Source organism: Erithacus rubecula (genome assembly GCF_903797595.1).
Source record: "Erithacus rubecula genome assembly, chromosome: 3".
In the NCBI taxonomy this organism is placed as follows: Eukaryota; Metazoa; Chordata; class Aves; order Passeriformes; family Muscicapidae; genus Erithacus; species Erithacus rubecula.
Genome location: NC_136689.1, coordinates 22,501,995 through 22,512,309, shown reverse-complemented (window position 1 = coordinate 22,512,309; position 10,315 = coordinate 22,501,995). Strand labels below are relative to the sequence as shown.

At 36.2% G+C, this 10,315-nt stretch overlaps 1 protein-coding gene across 3 annotated transcripts in view; it reads right to left on the bottom strand.

Annotated features, from left to right (window-relative positions):
• Positions 1-455: 455 nt before the first annotated feature.
• Positions 456-10,315, bottom strand: part of ANKIB1 (ankyrin repeat and IBR domain containing 1) — an 87,574-nt gene continuing 77,714 nt past the window's right edge. The window contains exons 13-20 of one of the 3 annotated variants that reach the window (XM_079299982.1): positions 9,870-9,956; positions 9,710-9,776; positions 9,212-9,357; positions 8,492-8,670; positions 7,890-7,941; positions 4,598-4,709; positions 2,936-3,069; positions 456-2,597 (exon numbers count right to left, since the gene is read on the bottom strand). In XM_079299982.1, coding sequence (XP_079156108.1) covers positions 1,845-2,597; positions 2,936-3,069; positions 4,598-4,709; positions 7,890-7,941; positions 8,492-8,670; positions 9,212-9,357; positions 9,710-9,776; positions 9,870-9,956 — 1,530 coding nt within the window. In that variant the 3' untranslated portion in view covers positions 456-1,844. The remainder of the gene's footprint in view (positions 2,598-2,935; positions 3,070-4,597; positions 4,710-7,889; positions 7,942-8,491; positions 8,671-9,211; positions 9,358-9,709; positions 9,777-9,869; positions 9,957-10,315) is intronic. The other 2 variants (XM_079299983.1, XM_079299984.1) reach the window with 2 other exon arrangements.

Below are 10,315 nucleotides of genomic sequence, written 5' to 3'. Positions count from 1 at the left end.
GTCAGGAGTAGAGTGGCTAGAGGAAAAGTTGGAGAATTATTTAGACTATTCTAATTCATTCTCTCTAAGCATCCTTGAAAAATGGACAAAGTGTTTATGGAGTAAGGGTAAAATATTTTTATTTCATTTTTTACTAATATGAACCTTGTAACTGCAAGGTTCCAAAGCTGGATTTGCATGAATTAGTTACCAAAACACTCACTTGAACTCACAGTAATCAATACATAAACTTTGCTATCATGACACTTGCCTATACACACTCAGTAGTAATAAACTTTTATATCATATCAACAAATCTCTGGTAACAGTTAAGCAAAACTTAAAATGGAGTGTATGCAATTTGCTCATGTTATGAAAAGTTGTGATTATATGTAATTAAAACAGCCATTTGAACAACTTATTCTAGTTGTAATTACATACTGTACCATTGTACCTCACTAACTGTAGATTGATGCTTTTAAGCAAATCTAAAACCAGTATTTTTGTTTTTCACGGTACAACAACTAGGAAAAGGTTTTTTTGTGGTTTGTTTTTTTTCTTTTTTAAATTTTTTTTCTTACACTAAACAGTAATCACACAGCAAATGAATATTGTGCAATTGAACAAATACCTAGTAGTGTTTTGTATATGCAAAAACACTGACTGAACGTTTAGTTATTTACTGTAAAGGCAAGGCCATGGGTGGTTTTATGGAGGTCTTTGCAATTAATAGCATAGTTACTCCAGAACAAACACTGAATTTGAATTACTTGTTTAACTGTGGCAACTATCCAGTTGGGTTAGGCAAAGGCACCGTAACATGTTGAGCAGGATGTGTTATCTGAACTTTTAATTGTGGGACTGGCTAATACATGAAAATTCTGTATTCCTATATTTTTATAAAATGTTATCATTAAAAGTAATTGCACTATTAGTGCATAAAACGCTTTGTAGAATTATGAAAACAAAGAACTATGATTGCACTTCCATTAAAGTGTCTCTTAAAATACAGCATAGCTGTTGCTAACTCACTGTATTTTAATATTTAAAATAACTGTTTAACAGCAGCATTAGGTTTTATTAACTTAAGATACAGGCTACATTTAATTAAATGCAGTCACCATGGCAACATATGCCAGTTAAATTTAGAGAAGCAATGCTACCCAGTGGTATCTTTCATTGCTAAGAATTGTGGGATTAGTTGGATAGAGTAACACTGCACTGTTTCAATAGGCTACTGCCAGTTAACTTTTCACAGTTTGGCACATTTGGACTGTAAATAGACATGAAAAAATCTTTGATTTTAGAGGGAAACAATATCCCCTAAAACTTGTTCCTGGAGCAGTACTACAGAGAAGCATTAAATACCTCCGTTCACACTGCTAACAAAAATGAAAAATAAGTAAGGAAAAGTTATGGAAAACAAAACCAAAATGCAAATGAACTGCTAGATGTTATTTTGGTGAAATTATGAATTCTAAAAAGTGGAATAAACTGTTTCTTAGGAAAACCCACTAAAATAATCAGTGTAAGCCTTTAATCCATACTTTCAAGTTAAGGATCATCAACCTAAGGCTAAACAGATGCTGCATTGTATTAGGAATGTGGAATACAACCTACTTATTCCTTTCTGTTGAGAGCAAAAAGGCAAATACTACCTAATTAAATGCAAAGGATATTCCTTGAAAGGTTCACATTATTATGAAGAACTGCAATTCAAGAGAACTCCCAAATATCCGTTGTTATGTCAGTGGTTACAACTGAGCTGCAATTATGTGGATCAAAGCCTCCATAATGCTTACTCCACATACTGTACTGTACCATCTGTCACTGCCATTCTTTTACTCCAGATTTAGGGTTTTTTTTCATACCAGATGCACATGTTCAGTCCATTCACTTGAGGTTTGAGGAGTCTGACTTGAACTATCTCCTGAAGCATCTAGGGTGCTTGTTACCTCCCTGTTATTATCACCAATTTGTGATACTGTTTCACTTGGAATAATGTTTTCTTCAGAAGTGCTTTCCTCTGTTTGGGTTCCTCTGCCTTCGTTTTTGAGTGCATCCTCAAACAGTGCATGCTCTTCCTGAGGCTCCAGCCCTGTGTCTGTACGATTTGGTTGCCCTGCTGACCCATCTTCAGTACTGGGTTGCTGTGACTCCTCATCTGTTTCTGTACTTGTTGAGGGGATCAGAGCAATACTCTGGGGGTTCATGTCATGAAACCAGGCCATAATATTTCCAAGCAGATTTTCATTAGTATTGGGATCTTGGCTGCTGGAATCAGCATCGCTTGATGTTGAGTATAATCCACTTCTTGTCTCGCTGCAGGGGTGGGAATGAAGACGATCAGCTGAGAAGGGATCATTGCCTGCACCCAGTCTCATCAGACTGTCACCAAGTTCTAGCAGCTCAGAGCTGCTCAAAGCACCCCTTGGGTTGTCTATACTTATGGGAGCAGAGTCCAGTCTTGTAGGCAAAGAGGTACCTATTGCTCCTAAAGATGCCTCATTATTTAGAAAGTCTCTAGTTTCTTCATCTATGGCCAAGCCAGATTCTTGTAATGACAGCTGAATAGCTAGCAGGATGTTTGGGTCATCTTCATCCAGAGAACTCAGAGCCTGTGGAAATACATAAGGTTGCTGTCAGAATAAAATTTGCATCTTGTTACATATTTTGCATGAAAAATAATTATGGCTCAAATCTGAAATTCATTCATTAATCCTACACATCCTTTATCAGAATCAGTTTTTGCCAACAGAGCTGACAACATGATTTAAAAGATTACTATTGTTATGTCAGTGGTTGTTTAGCAATTCTTACCATTGTGAACGTGTAATTTGTACTTCTTTTCTCCTTGAAGAATTAAGAAAATTTGCAGAGACAAAATGACACAGAAAGGCAGAGCAGAGGAGAGCAAGCAAAGCAGAGAGAATGGAAAAGAGATTAGGGGAGATACCTGAAGAGAATCCTGGTTTTCAGAGCGACTGACAGGGGTATAGTCATGAAGCGAAGAGCTGTGCAGAATACCCATAGAAGCTGAACTCACCATGGAGGTGCCATGTCTTCTACTGCTGCCACCTTCCTGAGTGTCTGTTTGGGCAATCAAAACAAAAGCACTTGAAGAACCAGCAAGGAAGCCTTCACTATGATTTACTGACAGAATTTCTTCCTTTTGGATTCTAGTTGTGTAATTCTACTCCTTTATTCACTCTGAATGAAAGAATCCAAACCACTCCTTCCACATCAGCTCTTACACAGTGGTGAAACACCAATCCCACTGTTCTAGGAGTGACTGCCTGGCTCATTTTTCCTTTCTGCCCTCAATATCCTTCTCTGTGAAAGCATGGGCAGCACTGGGAACATGGGCAGAAGGGGCAAAATGCTTCTAAGGCAGATACATGATTTATGGAAAGCCTTGAAAATTACTGCCTGTGGGCACAAATATAGGATGCATTTACAGGTGAATTACAAATCACGTTTGCCCATTTCTCTGTTCTTTCAAAGTCTCAGCTGTAATGTTAACATTATAATATTTTTTACTGTAACACTAGAGCACAATTAAGAGTAGAGTTGTTAGTGATAGTGCTGTTCTCTTAAAACCATCAAAAACAGAAGTAAGATGCTCTTTTCAGAAGAAACTGCTCTGTAATAAAAATAAATGTAAATCTTTTGACTTTGAAAAATGGAATTTTCCACTTCAAAACTCTAAATGTGATAGACTGAAATAAAATAATGTTCTCTTGCATGCTTTAACAGTGTGCACTTGGCCATCACTACTACATCAGTCAAAATCTAGTTCTTGAACCAACAAGATAGTTTTGCATTTTATTTGTAATAGGGAAGAACCAAAGTTCACCAAAATTTTGATTGCTTTTTCTAAAATAAAGGATGCATGTGATCCTTTCTCCTCAATAAAGGATCTCTCCTTTTGCTTTTAAAGAACAAGCTGTGTGTTAAGTTCCTCAGACATAACAATGAGAGTTTGTGCAGCATGGGTAAGAGACTGGGCACACAGACTGCAGCTCTGCAGAAACAGTGCCACAGTATGACTTGGATTCAAGCTATTTCTGTACCTTTGCTAAGGTTCTGGCAGAACTGAGCCAGCTGAGACAGACAAGTCACAGAGACATCTAAAGGGACTGTAGTAACAGCCTCAGAAGAGCAGCACCCTGGAAGCCACAGCTCAGGCCAACTTCTTTCCTGGCTGCCTTTGCCAATACAGCTTCTGAGCAGAGTTTTGGAATACAGCCTTAGGATGCTCTTCCCCAGGCCTGTAGCCTCTATATTCTATGCACAACTCATTCTTTTCATTGGTGTATGTACAAGTGACCTTCAAAATTTCTTCAGAAAAGCAAACCTGTGCTGGACAGCTGTGAAGTTGTTAGCAGAAGATCAATGCATTTCTCTTTTAGAACAGCAGCAGCCACAGTGAAGTCAACAACACTTTTAAGATCATATTAAAAAACTGCAGAGACAAGCCTTTATGTCATGTCCTGGAAAATACAGCAATGTATTTGAAACTTCTTTAAAGAGTATCCACAGAAGAACAAACACTGTGGTCACTACTAGTGATTCCTGAAGCAGGAAGAGAAAAAAGGCAGCCCAGAGAGGCCCGTACCTAATGTACTCTCACTGGGGTCATCAGGGTCTGGAGTATTACTCAGCAGACTGTGCATGTCTCCACGCCGACGCTGTCTGTGCCTCCTCCGATACTGAAATTCAGCATATTCCTGCATAAACCAAAGGTTACAAAACACAGGGCAGCATGCAGTACTCTTTTTCTGAGTAACAAGCACCACATTTTTATAAAAAAATGTGTGATTTTATATGTTTATTATAAAATCACCTACTGTCAAAAAAAAAAAAAAAAAGAATTGCAAGTTGTATCATGCGACGTTTAACATAAATAACAAAAAAATCCAAGGTAATCCTAAATCTATAAAACAGTGAATTAGCAAAAAAAAAAAAAAAAAAAAAAAAGAACAACTAGATGCACTACCAACATTTTAATACTTGCAATCTCCTTTTTTAACAATTCCAAGAACACATTTCTTGTTTAAAATCTTTGATGCCAAACTTTATATATGCACATGTTCACACACTTTTTAATAAATGCATACCCAGTGATTTTAGAACATAAAAACAATTGATGTGAATTAGACCAATAGATTATCTCAGCATCTCTGCTGCCAGCAACTGGCAGTAGAAAATAACTTTGAAAAGACTACAGAAAGCGGGTAGACATACACTGGGACTTGATATATTTCTCCCAGACACCAGGACACTGTGGCTCCAGAACTTCGTAAACCACATCTGACACTCTTCTACTGGACAGTCTACGATGGATTTTTATTCCATGAATTACAAATCTCTACTTTTGCTTAATTCAAACTGCTAGCATGCCACACCATACAGATTTGAACCCCTGCAGCCTGTATTTTCTCATATTGTGTGTGCTTAGATAGTTTATATGGCATTTTTGGAAAAGACTCTTTACCACATCAGGCTAACATGCTAGGGTTAATTATTTTATCACTTGGATACAATTTGCATATCTTTCCTAATATGAAGGAACTGTTTTATGTTTGAAGGGAAATTTCCAGATATATTTTCTGGTATGTCCAGCTGACACTGAACCTGACTGTGTAGGTAGCACCTTGTGTTAATTTCAGTTATTCATACAGACAAGGCAGTGAGACTATGCACATCGGTACTCGCTCCTCCCTTCAGAAAAGAATATTGTTCTTTATTTCTGTGAGCTCCAAGCTGGGAAATCTGTAATCCAAAGGATTCATTTGGCCAAATGAATTGGGAAAGGTAACAGTACCATTATGTTTTCCTTTCCTATATTAACTCTTCATCGTCAACATCTTAAGTACCTAAAACTTAAATCCAGAAGTGTTCTTTCTCTTACACAATGACCTTATTGATATAGATGGTATTATGAGAGTATGTTTTTTTCCATGAACTTTCTCAGACCAAGTTCTTAATCATAATGACATATGCCAGACAAAAGGAATAGTCACAAAATCGTGTGTGGGCAGATTTTCATCCATGGAAATTTAAGAGCATAAAGAGTAGCTTTATTGGATCACACAAAAGGTCCATTTAGTCCAATATTCTGTCTTCAACAGCAGTTAATAATATATGCTTGTTAGTCTATGGAATGCCATAAAAAAAAAAGCAGACATTAAGTACTTTTTCTCTAAAATATTCTTCCAGTTTTTAGGGGTCTCAGAGATTTTTTAAATGCAAGTTGGAGCCTCAAACAAAATCAAACCTTGATATAGAACATTATAACTGAATTATTTAAAAAATATAATTATATCACTCTGAATCAGAAAAGGAATCATGGGAAGTGATCATTGAACACTATGATTTATTCATCGTAACATCTTAGCTCTCATTTGTTTGCAATAAAAGAATTGATTTTACCAACAGCCATTTAATTTTTGGTTGCTTATCAATCTTTAGAAAGAGATCTTAATTACTATTTATGAAACCTTATTTATTATTACATAGAACTATTTTCTACATGTGAGCAAAAGAAGTTTTAATTTTGTTGGGAAAGAACATCTTGGTTTCACACAGTGTTCTACAACAACCAGCATTCCTCACTAAAGCCATCAAGATTTTGTTTTCTATAATAATCTGCTATACACTGTCATTCTATTACTTGTCTATAAAAGTACAGCTCTACATAAAATACTTTGCAGTGAAATTCACTAGAATAAACAAAGATGACCATTATTAATTCTATAAAATTCCTTTAGCATAGGTGGTTGCAAGTATTTGTGATAGCTACATAGCAAAGAAACCAACTTGCATCACACAGTGCCACATTTAGGCAAATCATAAAATCTCATAAGCAGATCATCTAAGCACAGCTGCAATTGCACCTCCTGCTAAACAGCTTTTCAACACATTTCTAACCAGCTTTTTCTCATAGCCAGTTCCACTGATGATACAGTAATATACAATGAGTTTGATGTCAGATGTGGGACTATTTCAAAAGAACTAAAGGAACTGGACAGGAGAAGCAGCTGAATTTTTGTAGAGAAGCGAGCCATGTTCTCACCAGCGTGATGCTCACCAACAATAGCAAAGGAAATATATGGAAAAAAGTACAGGGAGTTTTCTAAGATGTTTAAAAATGACTAGCTAGAAAGAAAACAGCAAACAAGGAAATGTTGAAATGAAGTTTCCTTCATGACTGAATGCTTTAATCTAATGTTCTCAAAACATTAACTAAAAATTAAGATGATAAAGGAAATCTTTATAGGAAGCTTCCAATTTTTTAGAGCACAGTCTTAAAAACTACTTACTCTTTCTCATATACAGATCATAGAATATTAAGTAAAAATTATAATTTTCATTCTTGGCAAAGTAGCAGAAATTAATGTCATCTGAATATGCAATTTCCATCCTGCTTCAATACATAACAATAAAATACTTATTTGAAATATTTTAACAATATTTAGTAGTATGCCTGCATGTTTTGTTGGGATTGTGAGAGAGGATGGAAATTTCTTATGACATTTTGTCAAATTCTGCTGAATTTTTATTGCATTCAAAAGTAATCTACACAATTTATTACTTTAAGGCTTTCCAGTACAACAGACAACAGTTTATATTCAATTTTAAAACTGGTTATGTAGTTGGAAAACAAATGTGAAATAGCTTGTCTAATGCCACCTTAGATAACTACATCCATGTCAGAGGCATTGTTTAGAGTCATTGCACAATTTACTACAAATATATTTCCTTCTATTGTGAAATAAATGAAATGGAAAGCTTAACCGACTTGAAACGCTTTGACTTAAGGAAGCTTTTCATGCAGATTGTGATCATACCTGTGTTTCTAGCATATGCAGAACTAAGTGAAAAAAAATTAAAAAGAAATAGTTTACCTCGGGGGATGCAAATCCTAAATACTCCCAATCCCATGTTCCACCAGCAAAGCTATAAAATGGAAAGATACATCATCAAATTTAGAATTAAAACAAATTCTAAACAACCTCTAGAGCTTCAAAACCTATTGAAATCTGAAAACTAGTGCAATTGTAGCTCTCTGAACTTAACAACTCTTCCCCTTTATTTCTTAACTCAAAATTAATTTTGAAAACCCTACAGTTAAATTGTTGACTATTCCAGAACTGCCTGGTGTGTTTAGCAAATACTTAAGAGATTTTTGAAGTGTACCAGGGATTTAGGGACATCTTGATGAAAAAAAGTAAAATGGAAGCCATGAAATCTAGTCATTATTAATTAATCACAAATGGGGAAGCAATTTAGGTTGCAACACACAGAGCAGTGATTCTCAAAAAGAAAAATATGCTTTTCCCCAAAGACTCTAATTCCACAAGGATGAAATGTCCAAGAAAATACCATTTTCACAGTGATTTACAACCACCCCACACTTAGCAGCTACCTGATAGAGAACAGCAGTGGATTCACCCACTTTGGCAGCTGTCAAAAAAACTTCTGGCTTGTGCAGTTTTGGGTGGATTACCTGCGCCTGGGTGCCTCTGGAGAGTCTGCAGGAGCAACCCCACGGGCCACAGAGGCCAGGAACTCCTGTCGCTTCTGCTGCACCAGACACGCTGCTCGGATGATTTTATGGCGAGGGGTCCGAAGGTAAGGCCTGTTCACTTTCTGTGCAAGGTCTTCAGTGACCATTTCTAGGTCTGTCTGCAAGAGTTAAGAACACAGAAAAAACAGTTTTATAGAGAAATGCAAATCAGGAAGAGCTCTTCTCCATAAATACTGTATCAATTTTCCTGAAAATACCTTATGAAATACCAAAGTACCCCAAAATATCTGCCCCATAGCCTACTCTTCTACTGGCCTACATTCTGTCCTCCAGCTTTGAGCAGGATTGCCCTGCACTCTGAAATATTGAACGTCTTCAAGGGACCTAAGGGACAGGAAAGGAGGCAGCAGTCCCAGGTGCTGCCCCAGTTTTGCCTCCTCCCAGATGCCAAGCACATCAGAAGGGAAAGAAAGAAAAGAGAAGCTAGAGGAAGAGATGAAGATTGAAGTTAAATGTTACCCTTCCATCTGTCCTTTTCCTTTGCAAAGTGAAATAAAAAATATGCTACTTTTTCAAACTTGGCTACAAATACAAAACAGGTATGTCAGTTTTATACTATAAAAATGGCAAAAAGATACAGATAACTAATATCAAAGAAATTAAGTGCAATTAGGAATGTAAAACATACCCATATATTACCTGCATAAGTTCAAATATTTCTTTCTTTGTGCTTTTAGGCTCCAAAAAGAATCCATATGGATAAGAACACTTAAGAATGCGGCGAGTTTTGAGAAGCTCTTGCACTGCATCTTCAATGAATGTGGTATCAGGACAGCCTCCCTCAGCTGCAATATGAAACAGGCATTGGGACAGTATTTTCCTGCTGACATCAGCATTACTTTTGTGCATATCAGTTAAATATTTTGCAAGTAAAGAGCAGCAAGTTACACTGTTCTTACTAAAAGAAATAAGCACAGAACATTACCTTCCACCTTATTAATGCTTTCTCCTTGAAGCTTTGGAATAGGTAAGATTTACTGTACATTTAACTTTCATCCAATGTTTACAAATTCTAGTACTGGAGGGATGACATCATACAGCAGATTTAATGAGATCACTGTCCAAAGAAGAACAGTTTAGCCATAACTCTGTTGATGTTATTTCAAATCAAAGGCACAGATCACAGCAGATACTTACTTCCACTTAGAGCTCTACTCAACTGCTCCATCTTTTCTTTGGCTGTTTTTAGAAGGCGCTGTTCCAACTAGAAAAAGAAAATAAATAAAATACAGTAAGATAATTGTTTTTAGATTAATAAAATAGAAACAAACATCAGTAAAAATGGCTTGACCCATACCTGGTAGCTAAGTTCATGGTTCTTAAATCTTGTATAATAGTGCATAAACCTATCAAGCTCTTGAAATCTTCTATGCTTCTTTTCAGCCTGGAAAATAAAAGAGAAACAAAAGAAACCAAAATAAATCTTATCATTTAATGCAACAATCACCATTTGATATAATTAAATAATGATCTGTTTCTAGTCAGACTATATATAAAACATTGTACACAGTGATGAGTGCCATGTAAGTAAAGAGACAAAATTAATATTTGAAATTCACCAGGCTGCAAATACTGCAGCCAAAGAATTGGTACACTTTCAGTGTCTGCTATTTAAAGCAACTTTCCAAAAGCCAAAATTAAGGCATGTCTTCTGTAGAGCAGCTAATTACAGGACCAGCATGCTCATTTCACAGAAGGAAACCATGTCACAGAGAAGCAAAATTACTTGAGTAAAGTCACCAG